The 16,251-nt window shown below is 42.4% G+C and overlaps 1 protein-coding gene across 1 annotated transcript in view; it reads right to left on the bottom strand.

The window, feature by feature from the left end:
• UTP20 (UTP20 small subunit processome component) overlaps nucleotides 1-16,251 on the bottom strand; it is a 62,425-nt gene that overhangs the window by 14,883 nt on the left and 31,291 nt on the right. The window contains exons 29-46 of the mRNA XM_061357396.1: nucleotides 15,017-15,096; nucleotides 13,561-13,787; nucleotides 12,436-12,580; nucleotides 11,903-11,990; nucleotides 10,281-10,424; nucleotides 9,603-9,653; nucleotides 9,356-9,508; nucleotides 8,667-8,822; nucleotides 8,123-8,263; nucleotides 7,054-7,191; nucleotides 5,642-5,781; nucleotides 5,113-5,192; nucleotides 4,575-4,861; nucleotides 3,956-4,095; nucleotides 3,344-3,500; nucleotides 2,501-2,599; nucleotides 1,739-1,906; nucleotides 896-1,062 (exon numbers count right to left, since the gene is read on the bottom strand). Coding sequence (XP_061213380.1) covers nucleotides 896-1,062; nucleotides 1,739-1,906; nucleotides 2,501-2,599; nucleotides 3,344-3,500; nucleotides 3,956-4,095; nucleotides 4,575-4,861; nucleotides 5,113-5,192; nucleotides 5,642-5,781; nucleotides 7,054-7,191; nucleotides 8,123-8,263; nucleotides 8,667-8,822; nucleotides 9,356-9,508; nucleotides 9,603-9,653; nucleotides 10,281-10,424; nucleotides 11,903-11,990; nucleotides 12,436-12,580; nucleotides 13,561-13,787; nucleotides 15,017-15,096 — 2,561 coding nt within the window. The remainder of the gene's footprint in view (nucleotides 1-895; nucleotides 1,063-1,738; nucleotides 1,907-2,500; nucleotides 2,600-3,343; nucleotides 3,501-3,955; nucleotides 4,096-4,574; nucleotides 4,862-5,112; nucleotides 5,193-5,641; nucleotides 5,782-7,053; nucleotides 7,192-8,122; nucleotides 8,264-8,666; nucleotides 8,823-9,355; nucleotides 9,509-9,602; nucleotides 9,654-10,280; nucleotides 10,425-11,902; nucleotides 11,991-12,435; nucleotides 12,581-13,560; nucleotides 13,788-15,016; nucleotides 15,097-16,251) is intronic.

Here is a 16,251-nt window from a genome sequence, read left to right as displayed (position 1 = left end):
TATTCAGATTTCAACCCTCTACACAACAAGCTTCTCTTGGGAGTGAAGAGAGCTGGACTGCGCTCAGCTGCTACCCACACAGCAAGCAAAAGGAGGTTACAGCCAGAACACAATGAAATAAAACAAACTTGGGAGCTGCACAACAGATGGGACTCTCAGACTTGAGAATAGTATGGCTGTTACAAAGACAACACTGATTTGCATAACATCCCCACTTTTCTTTCCCTTAGTGGACCGAACAGCTTCGGCAGTTCCTTCAAGCAAATGCACCTCCTGCCATTGCCCACTGCACTTCATTTGCTGGTATTTACTTCAATTTCTGATGGCTTACAAAAACTCCAAGGAGTCTGCAAACAGCTGTCAGATCATAGAGCAAGCTGGCCTACATAACACAGGAAATGCAAGGCATCCAGACCCAGCTCTGAGCAGTGACACCCCCAGACAGAGAGGAAATCCAGTGGCTCTCCTTGACTTCTCCACCAGCAAAGTGATCAAGTGACAGCCCACAGTTCTTTTCGTTCTTGACTCCATGAAAATATCTAGGATCCCAAACGCCTCTTACAAAGCTGTTTGTAGCTCACTTCTAAACACTGACCCTTGTCCCTTCATCCAAACACCCGAATGCATATATGGGCTCACCAGATGGTGAAAAAGCCTTGCTGAAGGCCCTGAACACTTGCAGGAACACACTTTCATGAGTTCAGCAAGTGTTAACTTCCATTTCCAAGCTTTCTTCTTGCCCTCTGTTTAAATAACTCACTTGCATTAAAAACGGAAGGCAGATGAAAGCAAAGAAACTCTCACACATTTGATCGGTTGGATTTGAGAGCTGCTATTTCTGCAAGCAAACCTCCCAGTTGATAACAGACCACCTGGATAACATCCTGGAACTCACTTGGCCTTCTCAGTGAGCAGAGGCAAGTTTTCACTGATGAGACCATGACTGAGCAGGAGAAGGGACTCTGCGTTCATGTCTGTATTGAAAATCAGCCCTTGCATGATGTGACGCAGTGCCTCATGCACCTTCCGGACTATCTTCAAGCTTGTGGTGCTCTCCAGAATCTGCAAAGGCACAATAATGAGAGTCAGGAGGGCAACAAGAGGGCAATGGTTTGTGATCTGTATTTAGAAATCATGGGAAAAGCCAGAACAATTTGTCTCTCATCACATGCTGTCCTGTGTCCCCAGCTCTCTTCATGAACAGCACTCCATCATCTCAGCTCTACCACAGCGTGACTCCCTTTCTCTCCAGCCTCTTCTCAGCCTTCAGCCAGTTTACCTATGGCCACCAGGACACTTCAGAGCTCATAAGTAAACCACTGGGTTCCATTTTTCTGTGAGCTTGTACTCTGCTCAAAAAACCTCAACTCTGAAAAGCAATTACTGCACATGGACAGACCCTGAATACATTTTGGTGACATTTCCTTCAAGATCAAACCAGAAAGCAGCCCTGTAGGACTTTGGAGCTCCAGAGGAAATAAGAGTTGGCAGAGGGAGAGGGCATGGAGAACTCATAGTGGGATGTTTCCTCTCTAGCAGGGGTTGAAAGCTTCCCAGAATGCCATTTTCATCTTACAACCTGGGTGCCTACTGCTTTCCAAAAGAAAAATGGGAACTCAGATTATATAGGTAATTTCACAGTAGCCACCTGGAGTCTTTAGAGTTTCTTTTAGACCATATGACCATATAGAATTTAGGGTGCTCAGAGCTAAGAAATACTCTGGCTGACTCTTCTTACCTCTTTCAGTGGCAGAATAAGTTTTGTCATCTGGCCCTTTCCTATGAATTTTCCAAGGATTTCATAGGAATCATAACTCTTGTTCTTGCGTGCTTCCATTACCTTGGAGACAATTCCCTTCACTTCCTTCTCTTCAGCTACATTCCCAAACAACTCTTGGTTGAAAATCTTTGGAAAACAGGCAAGAGAAGTGAATGAGAGGAGCAGAAAAGCAAAGCCAGATTCTACAACAGCAACAGAACACCGTGATTTTTCCTCACCAACAGAGAAAAATAATTGTCCAGGTTTCCCACAGATCACGTCTAGGTTTCTTTTGTCAACATAAAACACCCCAGTTTAAGTACACCAGATGAGAATGCTTACCTGTGGTGGTGTGATACAAGGAGGTCTGACTGCAGTCAGACCAAACCATCCAAATATACCCCATCTGGGTGGTCATCTGAGCTCCTGGGCCCCATCAACCACACTGACTGTCTTTGACAAGTCTGTTGACCTGCTCAGCCATTTAGAGTACAGGGAAACATAGCCAGGTACCTTAACCTTGAACCCATTACCTCCCAGGATGCAGGGCTCAGGATACAGCCCCAAATATACTTAGCATCTCTACAAGGGGTCTGCTCATGCCTCTTTCTTTGCCGCACCCACACATAAACAGCCCTGTTTGCTGCCAAGCCTGAGAAAATGTACACAAAACCTTCTCCTCCCGGAACCTGCCCGAGGCACTCCATGATGCTGTTTCCTTCAATCTTGAATAGTTTTTACCTCAATCAGGATATCTAAGCAGGGGTCCAAATCACCAGCACTGAGCCTGGTAGTAAGGCCCTTCAGTAACAGGTTCACAGTGAAAGTCAACACGTGGAGCTAGAGAAAAAAAAGAACAGATAATGCTTCCAAACCCATGCATATAACTCTAATAATACTGTATGGGGAAAATACCATATCAAAGACATCACAGCTCACAGACTGCACTTGAGCTATCATAGGAAAAATAAGTCACTGGGAGGACAAGAATCCATATACTGGCAGCAGGAAAAGGACACCTGCACCTTCACAGGCAGAAGGGTTGGAATCTCCTCTTTCCCCAGGGCTCTTAACAGATACTTTTAGGTTGGGCTAATCAGCACTTTCACTGTTATAGCAGCCAGAAGCTCACACTGTTCCACTGTGGTAATTCACATAGAAAATTATTCGTACCTCCAACCACCGTGGAAAGAGGAAATATGAATTAATAGAGCCTTGGCTCTTGATTTAGGAAGCAAGACTTCAATTAGCATCACCATATACTGTGCAGTCTCTGTGGCAACTCACCACTAATTCTTATGGGAATTAGAAAGTCATCCTTCACCTCCATACCTAAACTCTTCATTGCAAAAAGAAAAGGAGATCTTAACTTCCTCCCCGCTTAGACTCCAAGTTCTGTGGGTACAAACCCTCATCTGCCACTTGACATTGTGAAGTCATCAGTAGGCACTACCAATAGTGTTTAGTCGTATTACACCAAGCTATTCTACCAGTGCAAAATAGTTTAAGTAGCACTTTGGATTCTCCTCCTAACATATAAAAAAACCCCTACAGAGAGCAGAAGAGGAAGAATTTCACCATTACCTGGTATCCATGGACAAGAGTGGACTGCATCTCTTTTAAGATGTATAGAAGGTACTGCACTCCCAGCACTTCCATGATCTTAGTGAGGGTGTTACGGGCAATGTCCCGGATTTCTTGAAATCTGTTCCTCAGAAATGTGCAGACTTTCAGCAGGATGCTGGAAACAGAGAGACAGCTTAGCTCACCCTCAAACAGAGGGGAACTACTTACACTGCTAGCTAAGGAAGCTGCTTTTCAGGGCTCTTCCACAACCTGAGCTATACCCAAAGGCAGCCTTGCAGAAAGGCCTTACAGTCACACACACACTTACTGTCCTTCAAGACATTTTACTAATTGTTCTATCTTTCTGTACATTATTCTCTCCTGGCTTCACACCTCTGCTCTAATTTAAGGATTTATGGAGTTCCTTTCAAACTTAAGTTTTACAGAAGTCAGATGCTGAGAGAGGAGAAAAGCAGGAAACTAGGAAAACAAGTTTCCAAGATAAGTATTTAAGGATTGTTAGAATGCTCCTCTTGGCTTTAACTTCGCACTTAAAGACAGCTTGAGAAAGGTGCCTGCAGTCACTCCCAGAACAATGAACAGCATTTATGTTGCTCCAAAGGTATTTACCTTGGCAGGTTGGCTTCCATCACTTCTTTGGGAAGACACTGCATCATCCTGACCATTGCAAAAGCTAATGGAATACGAACTACCTCATCATCATTCACAACGTTGGATTTCACAAGCTTGTGTTCTTCATCTCTTTTAACCTTTGTAAGAGAGCAAGACACAATGCACTTGTAATAATCTGGCCTTTTCTCAACAAACTCTAGAGGAGGCCAACAAGGCAAGCTCCTACCCTCGTCTGACTACAGAAAAAACCCAGACAGCTAAAGCACAGGTTAGATGAATCCCTGTGTTTTCAATACAGAAGCTCAGTTGGGTGTTAGCAAGTGACTGAGAACTTTCCAATAAGCTGCACAAACTGACTTTGTTTCACCTGCGTGGTTAAAGCCAGTTCTCAGCAGGGAAGTAAAGACACCACACTCCCATTGTCCAGAGGGTGTGTGTCAATACCCATGGCACAACAAAGTAGATGAAGCCTTTTTTGTACTTTCAGGTGGTTTCTCTCAGTTTGTGTCTACTTTTTTTCACATGCTGCATTTCCACTGGCTCTGAATTAGCACCTCAACCTTTATAGTTTACAGGCACAGCCTGTAAAGCACCTTTCCAAATGCCAACTCCTCACCTTTGCAACAATACACCTGTGCAATTTAGGCAAGATGTTGACCGTAACCGTATCTTGAATGTGTTTGATCAGACACTCCAGCTCCTCTTTATTTCGGGGTAAGAAAGAAACAGGTTTGGTCACTTGCTCAGCATCTTCAGATGTCTCAGCTGCTTGCTCAGGTTCTGCCAGCTGCTCAGGGAGATTCTTGCCTTTCTTTTCCTCAACCACCTCTTCTTCCCCTTCACTCTGCTCCAGCTCCATGGCTTCAGCTTCCACTGCTGGCTCAAGGTCCATGACAGCAGCTTCTGTGAAATAATTGCCAAAAGCATAGGTAAACACAGGAGGCCAAAAAATCTAGCCCTTATAAGAAGCTCTTGTGATAGCTTTGTCCTGGACAAAGCTGCTACTTATCATCAGTGACAGCAAACAATCAGAGTTGTTTTACTGGGTACAAAAGCTGTGGCATACTGGTTTCTGATAATGACACCTCAGGGCTAGGCTGATTCGATGCACTTTGAACACTTAGTGTTTCTATAATCTGGAGCAGAAAGCTCACCTTCATTGTCAATGGTCACCAGTTGTTTTTCAAGTGTTTCATAGTCAAAGTGAAAGGCTTCCAGCACTGTCTCTAACAAGCTGCGGAAGGAAAACATGAAGATAGATCAGCCCTCTGCTCAAAAAGGTAGATCAGCCCTCTACTCAAATACTGAAATAACAACCTGGGAAATAAAAACTGGTTGCTTTTCAGACACAGTCTGTGACCTAGCTTATTGTGAAACCTCACAGGCAGTGGTACTGGAGCACTGGACGTGTACCACAGAGCAGGGACAGCCTGACAGAAGCAGAGGCTGCTGATGCTGACAGGCACTCAGTGAGATACAGCATGATAAAGTAATGGCCTGTTAATCCTTCATAGTTTCAGACTGCAAGACTATGCCCACTTTCACTTTCACATGCTCACCTCAAAGTCAGCAATCTCTCATACCAGGGAAGAGGCTAAAATGCATGTGATGCTTCTTAAGACACTGAATTTTCCCTTAGCAGTCTTTGGAGAAACTTGGAGCAGCATTTCTCATAGTACCTACCTGACTCCCAGCTTTGGACTGATCTGTCCTGTTTGCAGGACATGGATGAAATGCTTTAAGTGGTACAAGTACGCTGACCACGAGAGATGGTGGCAGACAGCTCCAACAACTTCAACCGAGGCTGTTACCATATTTTCATGCTGCCAAAAAGACAGAAATTGATTTGCTGTTAGCATTCATGAGGAGCATGTCTCTAAACCATATTTTTACTCAGAAAACCAAGATCCAGATGTAATGTCTGTCTAGTAGAGATGTTTGGAATTCAGCTCTTTTAGATCTCCTGATCACCAGGTAAACCAAACCAAACCAAATTTTAAAAGGCACAGCTCTACAGGCAGATCTCCAGATCCATGTCCTCCAAGCATTTCTGCATGCATTTAACTTTTCCCACGTAAGTACATATATGGGATCACTTGTGTGAAGAACTAAAAACCAGTCAAGTTATCTAACCACAGACACATGGGACATTGCTGGGCTACACTGATCTACTAGAAATGCACATCATTAACCCACTTCTGATGTGAAATAAAACGTGTCTGTTTCTTCACCAAAGTTTCAATCAACACATTTTACCTCCCATTGGTCAAAGAGCAACTGCAGTCACTTTACTGCTGGGCACAGCCTGTATGGCTGTATGTGCTGGGTCCTGTGTTTTAATTGTTTCTGCTTCAGAATATTTCTTACAATAAGAGAATTAGACATTTGCTTGGTCTGACATGAGCAGCTCTGCTGTTCTCCTGACAGTGTGCAGGGAGCTATAGAAGTGTGAAACCTTGCTTTTCTAAGTCACAAGTAGAAAATATAGCCATATTGACATTACCAGTAATTTCACCACATATATTTTCAATAAATGTATGGAAAGTGACTGCAAAATGTCACCCTTCAAACTTTAATTACAAAACTGCTAACAATTTCAGAAGTTTCCAGCAGATTCCTGCAGTTCCCCTATAACTCCAGAGAAAACAGTATTTATTTCCACCTCAATTACTAGGCACAGACCACATTGCCTAACACGCATATTCTGCTGCCAAACAGTAACCTCACAACTGAACAGGAAGAGAGAAGTTTGGAGACAGAGGGAAAAAAATAATAACCTGATTATAAAAAAATGCGAACAAATATAACCCCAAGTAAAAAGCTCAAAACAAAGTAACAAAAAAAGCCCAAATCCCCAAAGAGTTACAGAGATCCACCTTTAAGAAACAGGATGGGTTTAACAGACACAGGAATGGGCCCAGACTGCATCTACAGCTTGCAAACCCTCTTTCTGCTACCAAAAGCAACGGAGAGCTCTTGTCTGAAAGGGGGACACTCACTCTACAAACCTATCAGCCTTTTAAAGTCTTTTGTGGAGAATGGGCTACAAGAAAGGTGACAATATTCAAATAGATGCATTCAATGTAAAAGCCTACCTTAAGCATTTTTTCATTAAAAATGGCAGTAGTAGCATAAGGCATGATGTAGTTCTGCAGGGATTTAGAAGATAGCACAAGCTTTTTTTCCATGAGGTGCTTAGCCAGTTTCCTCAGAGCTCGTGCCCTCCTGTGGATCTGAGTCAAACATGAGAGACAGTGAATGAGGTGGGGCTTTAGTCAGGTAACATGAGGAAGCACATATGTTCAGCAGTTCTGAAAATGCCTCCAGTTTAAATAATTACATAAACATATTATGGTCATTTCCAAGGAAAGGCAATTCCCTTTTCCTTCAGTCTCTGGCCTTTCACTAGCATTTTACCTCAATAAATATTCCAACTCAATGTGATATTTCATGGTCAATTCACAATCATAAGACTGCCTTCTTCAGGTATCAGACAAGGGAGGCAACTGATAAAAGATGAGAAGGCCTGATAAAACTACAAGGAAAATAATTAGACTCTACATGTAACTACACACGTAACAAAAAGGTTCTCTCTCATTGTGTCTCTGAAAGCAGGAGAAACACTGTGTTTTCATACTGCAAGACAAAAAAAGGAGACCAGGCTTTGTGCAACATTTAAATTACAAAGGTCTGTGAATGAAAAGGGGCTGCTGATCTTCCAGACAGAGAGTAGCTGAGAACAGGCTAGGAAGAAAAAACCAAAAAGACCTGTTCCCTGCCTATGTCAGAGGGATCCTCAGGACAGTTACTGACTGTGGGCTGGGTCACACACAGGTTGTAAAGTGGAGTTGCCTGCTAAGGATCATGAACAATCATATAAAATGAAAGCAGTTCTTTTAGCTAAATTAGGAAGAGGCAAACAAAAATGCTCCTAAATCATAAAATCAAGAATTCCTTAGATAAAATATGAATTTGACTCATAATCACCCTTGTGATGATGGCCACATCCCCTTTTTTTTTTTTTTTAACAATATCTAATGACCACAGGTTCAATTTCTCTGTAAAGACAAGACACAGATGATTTGGAAGACACTACTCCACAGTAAAATGCTTTTGCTTTGGCAGAGTGGGGAGATGCACTAGGGAATGCCTGTTGCCTTTTACCTGCATGTGTTTCATGTTCTCAAAGAAGTCCATGTCGGGATCATGGCAGTTGGTCAACTGGACCAAATCCCGGAATTCAGGATTTGCTGGAAACGTCTGAATGAGGCAGGAAAGCAATGATGTGTAGTCCTGCTGGATGCTCTGCAAACCACAAGCAGCAAATGGTTAAATACCCTTTGAAGAAGTTGCTACACACTGCTCAGAAGAGCAGTGTTGTCATTTGCAAGTGGCTTAGGCCAACAAGTCCTATTCTTTGGTAACAGCAAATACACCTATATTTTGGACTGCACATAAATTAAAGTCTCCCCTCCAAAGAATGAGCTACAACTAAGAAAAGCTGAACAACGGCAAAGAAATACACGGCAGCTGAGTTCTATAACATTTTAGATTTTTATAAGAGCTCAAATGAATGGTGAGTTCAGAGCAGGTACCTGCACTTCTTTTCCCAGCAAGGGACTCAAAAGAATTCATCCATAGAAATGCCTCATACACCCTGCTGTCCTGAAGACAGTTGGAGATGTGTAATCAGATAGCACTGCCTTACCTCAGTCTTACTCTTCAGACCCCTTCTCACAGACTCCAGAAGAGTATGCTGGATTAGCTCCCTGTAGTCATCATCTGTGTGGTTGATTTCTGCCAGTCGGTGGATAAAACTTGTCAAGCAAACGCTTGCGTTGTCACTAAGAGCCATATCCCCTAGCTGAGTGGATGAAGAAATTGCAGCACATGAGTCTGGATATGACACCTTTTTCTCCCTGAAAGACTGGACTGAACAGTATCACCAGACACAACATAAGGCCTATAGCAACCTAGTAACTCTTGACCCTTTCCCATAAAAGTTCTAGCCCCGAACTAATGCCCATCCCTCCAAACAAGAAAAATCCTTTTAGATTTACCAGCAGGCCCACACATCCAGAACATGCCTCAAAAAAGAGAAAAGCAGCCTTTAAAGATTGTAATATGCCTTTTATGCAGTACAAATTGATTGAACAGTTGAAGGGTTCACTGACAGAAAGGTGCACTGCACTGCGAGCCTTCTTGCTGCACTGTATTCACCCTTCTAGACACACAGATGAAAAGGCAAGCAGGAAAACCTTAAAAACAGGTGTTTGTAAGAAGACTCAAACGTGCTCCGTGAATGTTAAAAATCAGCCAACAGAAATAATTTGGAAATTAGATTCACCATGGACACATGGTGCACAAAGCAAGAGAAGGAAAATTCAGCCAGCCAACCTGGATGGTATAGAAGCAGTTGTGCAAAACAGGGATGAGGAAGTTGATATCCACTCTCTGCATTTCCTTGATGCGGGCTGTGATTGACTGGAATGCTGATAGACGCACATCAAAGTCGATATCGTCGAGATGTCGCTGATCAAAGGCATTCAGCTATGAGAGAGCAACAAGTTTTTCATGAAGGTAGCCAGAACACATGACAATATAATGTCGGGGAAAAAAGGGAACAAAGAAACTTGTTACATGCCTTAACAACATCAGTAATGTACTTCAGTTCACTGTCCAAATCAGATAAAGTCTAAAAAGAAACATAAAAGATAATACTTTAACAGCTATAGTTGTTAAAATTTTGGAGAACTCAAGACTTGACCACTCAAGCAAAAAAAATTAAGCAACAACATCAATCTCTCTCCTTTTAGAAGCTTACTAACAGTTATTCTTCCATAACTTGGAAGATGTGTTTTAAGATCGTACATTTTTAAGTATCTACAGAGTGTTTCCTGAGTTTTCCTGCTGAAAAACAAATTATACAAGTCACTTCACAAGTACAAAACAGCCTGACTGCTACAAATCTGTGAGAGAAGAATACAAATAAAAATCACCTTCAGGATGCTGAAATCCATTCTTATTTCATAAAATACATTTTTTTTTACAGAGGAATTTTGCTTTATTTCGCTTTTCTTACAAAAGAGCCCTCGTGATGCTCATGTCAAGCAGGCATAAGCCAAAACTTATACAAATTTTTGTGCAGCTCCTTAATTTCTACTGTATACAATACAACATAATACAACTTGAGAGACAATGTAGATTAAAAACGTTTTTAAGCTCATGTACAACAAAGACAAAACACTGCTACTTATTTTGTTCTTGACTGCTTAGAAGAAGTGAAAAAAAAGCACAGAAAGACACGTAAAAAATGCAATACCTGAAATACCAAGCACAACTTATGTCGAGACAGTTTGTTCTGGATGACAGAAAAAAGCTTTGCCAGTGGTTTAAGAAAGCTTGTAGGGTTTGAGCAGTGCTGCAGCAAGTTCTGTACTGTCTCCAGAATGTCAATCTCTGTACTCTGAAAGAGAGAGATAAGGACACACTCAATGCAATCATGGAATCTCTCAGAAGCGCTTGCAACTTTTCAATTAGACACAACAGTGTTAGAGACAAGTGCCATCATGATGAACACGTTTTTTGTGTGTCTTTCCTCAAATGACTCAAAGATCAGGAGAACTAACAGAGCTTTAAAAAGTAGTCTCTTTAGCCTGTGAAGCAAACATTAACATCATATACTTGTATGATCTCCCTGAATGGAAATCATATGTGGTTCCCTAGTAACTCAGAGATTGAAAACCCAAGAACCCTTTGTGAAGAATTAAATGACCACTTGCAAAGTACAAGCTACAGGTTTCTGCCTAGCAGCTCTTTCTGCAAGCCTAAAATCTCTCATGGAGCAACTGCATGTCTTTTAAGAGAAACAAAACCTTGATCCAAGGATTCAGGCAATCAACCTGAATAAACAACGGATTCATTCATTGCAGATGGGATTGCAGTCCTGAAAACAAGGTTTGGCAGTGAGGGAAACAGACAAAATAGTCTACCAATACTCTCAGTGTTTGATTTACTTTACAGTTTACAAAAGCCTAAGCAATGAAGAGCTCTGCTTCCTTCAACTGCAGCACATATGCTTTCCGTGCCTGAGGAATTTAGGCTTTTAGGGAAGTTTCAGTTCCGAGGCAACACTTCTGTACCTACAGATAGATTCCTTAAGAGAGGAAGGAGAACAAAATGGAAGCAGGAGCTATGGGAGCACATTAATAACCTTAGAATCATAGAACAGTTAGGGTTGGAAAGGACCTTAAGATCATCTAGTTCCAACCCCCCTGCCATGGGCATGGACACAAATAATACTGTATGTTTGCCTTTCATCCTGCAACAGACCAGTGTAGCACTGGCCATTACACAGCATATTAGAATCACACATTATTACACACATATTAGAATCATAGAATAGTCAGGGTTGGAAAGGACCTTAAGATCATCAAGTTCCAATCCCCCTGCCATGATGGTCAGGGACACCTTGCTCTAAACCGTATCACCCAAGGCCTCATCCAACCTGGCCTTGAACACTGCCAGGGATGGAGCATTCACAACCTCCTTGGGCAACCTATTCCAGTGCCTCACCACATTCAATCATATGTATTCATATCGCTGTACAGATGAACTGGCTTTGGGGTGCATAAAATCCACAGTGAAGAACACTGTAAGGGATTTGAACTACAGTGGCAAAGGAGGTAAATACGGTATAAAAAAATTCTGCAGACCTTCCCCATGAAAAGGAGGAACGGAGTCAGCCTTGGCACTGGCATTCCTGGGAAGTATTCAATGACTCATACCCATCAACACACAATGGCATAGCATTCTGAGCAGGCTACGAACACATAAAGACTTGATTTCAGGCTAATCATAAGAAAGGGCATCTTAAACAAACATACTTTATTAAAAAAAAACAACCCATATGTTGAATAGGGGGAAAAAGTAATTTCTACCTACCTGCTCCATGTTACTCTGGTAAAGGAAAGGGAGGAGAAGGCTCACAAGCATTGAATTCTGACTCTTTTCTTGTATAAATTTGCTGATCCTGCACAACGAGACAAGGTAATTTACTATTTTACATCAATCCAATCACCAGTCTAGAGCAAAGAATTCCTCAGCCAGCACTAGTGCCATATCACAGGGCTTTGTCAGCCCATCCAGGCAAAGAGAGCGCTCCCACCAAAATCAGCCAAAGTAGTTGCAGTTCCATGTGACTAGGGAACAAAAGGCATTTCTGTACCTTTTCCTACCCCCAAGACATTGATTATGAGTACCAGCAACAGAAACAGCTAGAATCAATTTCTGAAAACTTTCTGCCCCTGTCATCAGCAACTTGCAAGGTCAATGACAGATCCAGGTACTTTCAACTGTTCTAAATTTAAATAGTTTGAGACAGAATGTGTTTTGATTTGGAACCTACTATGCAAAGCCTCTTTCTTCCTCCCACCTTCCAACTTTTTAATTGTTTTGAGCTCTAAAAAGTCACTTACTTAGAAAGTATACTCAGCTCTTTGCTGACTTGAGCTCTATACTTTTTCTTTTTCACCTTCTCCACATTCAACATTGTTTTGCTGAAGTACTGAAGTATGGCAGGAACATGAGGCATAACCAAGCGGCAACCTAGGGTGAGGGTCTCTGTAAGAGATACAACAGTTAGCAACACCCAACTCTGTGCTGCAAGCAACAGAAGGGAGATCCAGCCCTAAATAAACAAAGGCAGAAACGTAAAGAAGGCTTCTTTCTTTCACCAGTGAAAGAAAGAAAACCAGTGGCAGCTACAAATGTGCAGGGCAGCAGGATGCTGGGAATATGCACCAGCACTTGCTGAGACAAAGTCTAACATGTTTGAGCTGGAACCAAAGCAAGCATACAGAGACAATAAGAGCTCTCCTTGCAGATTTCAGTAATAGTCTCGGTAAATTTGGGCTTATCAAAAGGTACCAAGGACATTCCTCAAAGGTAGTTACCATCTCCTAAAATGGCTGGAACATTTTTTAGGTGTAGCTTTCTCTATTCTATCACTGACCTCTTGGACAAATAAAGCTGCCATAACAAGGGTACAGCAATCAAGTGATCTTCCCACTACCTTTGAGTGTTACAGGTGAAAGATGGCTCCGCAGCATCGAACACACCACACCACCCTTCCTGTCTACTACCACTCAAAGATAAAAGGAATCAGTGACAGGTCTTTCTTGTCAGGAAGCACAGATTGAACATCAAAGTGATGCATGACCATGCACATATAGGGAGTGGGGCCATTATATAAAACTTGGTGTTAGGCTCAGAGTCAAGTCAGCAATGGAGTTCTTGAAGTTATCGCATCAGTCAAGGCTTCACAGACAAAACAGGTCAACACCACAAACATTTTTATTCTTCAAAAAGAACTGCTCCATGCTCAGGACCCTGATGCTTAAATGTGGATTTCACCAGTCATTAGACAAGCAGTACTTTACTGTTTTTGAGCATGCCAAGACAAATTTGTACACTGACAATTCCATCTCCACTGGGAGGTCTCCTTCCCTGGTATTCCCAGCCACTGAAAAGACAACCTCATCATAATCTAACACCTCCATCCAAAGCACCCAACGTGCCCCTCAAAACTTTTGCAGGCATACCTTCTGTCACGTCTCCAGTGACTGTGACAGCACAGTCAGTTACGCTCAAACTGGAAACCTGCTCCGTGGGTTCAAAATCTGGGCTGTTGAGAAGACTGTCAGCTATGTCCATCACAAGACTGGATGTAGCCTCAGACAGATTCTTGGCTGACAGCACAGCAAACACATTTGTCAGTATATCACACTCTGGGTGATCTGGCTGCTGCTTAGCCAGCAAGGGGAAATACCTGAGAGAAAGAGTATAAAAAACGTTGGGTAAATAGAATGAATGGAGGCTCAGAAGTCATCAAGTCCCTTTTCCTTCTTCAAGATAGCATCATAGCATCATGTTAGGGCAACTAAGATGATTAAGGGAGTGGAGCATCTCCCTTATGAGGAAAGACTGAGGGAGCTGGGTCTCTATAGTTTGGAGAAGAGGAGATTAAGGGTGACCTTATTAGTGTATATAAATATATAAAGGGGGAGTGTCACGAGGATGGAGCCAGGCTCTTCTCAGTGGAAACAATGAAAGGACAAGGGGTAAGGGTACAAATTGGAGCACAAGAGGTTCCACTTAAACCTGAGAAGAAACTTCTTCTCAGTGAGGGTGACGAACCTGGAACAGGCTGCCCAGGGAGGTTGTGGAATCTCCTTCTTTGGAGACATTCAAAACCCGCCTGGACACGTTCCTGTGTAACCTTATCTAGGTGTTCCTGCTCCGGCAGGGGGATTGGACTAGATGATCTTTTGAGGTCCCTTCCAATCTCTAACATACTGTGATACTGTGATCTAAATATAACCCTTTCTCCACAGATGTTTTGATCAAGTCTCCTGTTAGTCTGCTCCTAATCTAATGATCCAATATCATTTGTTACAGAAGTTTGTATTTAAGTTCATGCCTGAAATGATCTGTCTTAAACCACATACTGGATACATGAGGCAAAGGAAAAGCAGTGAGTCTGTGAAAGAGGCAAAAATCACTCAAGCCAGCTGAGTTGGAATTTCTCGCTGTCTCCATATAAAAAAATCCCTCTTTTACAGCCTGCAGTCTCAGTCACAGATTCCACGCTGAACCTGCCGATATTCTTTCATAATACAGAAAAAAATAAGGAATCAAAAAACATGAATGAAATTATGTATTATGAAACTGACTTCCCACCTCCCAGGACTAAGAAGTCATAGGTCAAAATGCAGACATATTCTAAGAAGGCAGCCCTTCTCTCCTCACCTGTCAGCAGGGTTTGGGCTACATGTGTGTTTAGTTGCTAACATATGGGAAAAACAGCCTACTAAAAAGAGAATAATTGCATAAATTGGAAAGCATCCCAACTGCATTTGGACTGCCTTCAAAAGGATAACAGTCTAATAGAAAAATGAAATATGAGTTTTGACATAATTTTTCATAATCTGTTAGCATGCCTTTTTTTCTTTGAATTTTGTGCACACAGAAGTACTTCTTTGCAAGGAGAACACTTACCTGGGATTCTTACTCCAGGTATGAATGAGTTTGAGCAGAAAAGTTGGAGAATACTGGCTCTCTGAAGCCAACCTGCACACCTAAAGGAGATAAAAATCAGATACCAATGCAACATGAGGTTACTTAAATCCCTCATCTCTAACAAAGACCTCACTGTAATCTACAGTTTACCTTTTTCTAGAAAGTAATCTCATCATAATTTTTCCATCTTCCTCAATATTTGTGGAATCACTCTTAGATTATCTTACTCCTATGTATACACTATTCCAGCTACCACTTTTGTCCTCCCCTCGAAACTGGCTCCCCATGGAGACTCATATTTGCTGTAAAGACCTAGCAACCTCTCCCAGACATACCATACCTATGAGATCTCAAGCGCAACACCCAAGACTCACTTCTCCTGTAATTCCTATGCCCTGGCCACAGCACATGCCATTCCAGCATGTGTTCTATGCCTCCACTCTCTCGCTGCTATATAAGCACCCTCTCTGCCCAGGGAGAGGCTCAAGCACTCCACCACATCCCAGGAATGGGATCTCCTAACAGGGTTCTGTCCCCTAAACAACCACACCTAAGAGCTGCCTAGCCTAAGCCCTACACAGTAGCTGCTGCTCTTTCACATGACCGGATACAGGTAAAAGAAACCTAGTGGCAGGTCTTTGCCACTCTGCAACCCAACAGGCTGCATGCAAGTCACACAGCTGGTTTTCTGCCCTGACCACAGCTGGACTGTGAGCAGGGCACTGTTAGCAAGCATACAGGCAGAGGAAGCTCCAGTGCATTCAAGGGCAATAGCCAGGATGGTGCATGCAGGGTTTGGACTAGCTCCATCTGGGCTCAGGACCAGAAAAGAAGGCAGGTCTGACCATCACAGCCAAGGTCTTAGAAAGCTTCTTCTCCTGCCCCAAGAGGCTGGTAATGTTATTGCTCTGCATAAAACAAAGCTTTTCTGAATAATGTACAATGAAGAGTAAACTGTTAATTCAAACCTGCAGCAATGCTGCTGTGCAGGATAATGATATCAAGACTGTGCAGCAAACTCCTGGGATATGAAAAGCAGAAAACTCCAGTTCCAAGTACAACAGGCTTAAAATAATCTGCGCTCTCCATGAGTTTCTATACATCTCAGTTCCATAGTTTTAAAAAAGGAAAGCACACAAGCCAAACAATTGTTCTCCCCAAATCGGATCTTCATGGATTTCCCTACATAAGATTCCCTCTAGATGGAGCATCTG

Source organism: Neopsephotus bourkii, unplaced genomic scaffold (genome assembly GCF_033783945.1).
Source record: "Neopsephotus bourkii isolate Nb327-2 ecotype Australia unplaced genomic scaffold, CSIRO-AGI_Nbou_v1 NB_107, whole genome shotgun sequence".
In the NCBI taxonomy this organism is placed as follows: domain Eukaryota; kingdom Metazoa; phylum Chordata; class Aves; order Psittaciformes; family Psittacidae; genus Neopsephotus; species Neopsephotus bourkii.
Note: the sequence above shows the minus strand (reverse complement) of the source record. Positions and strands in the feature narration are given on the sequence as shown.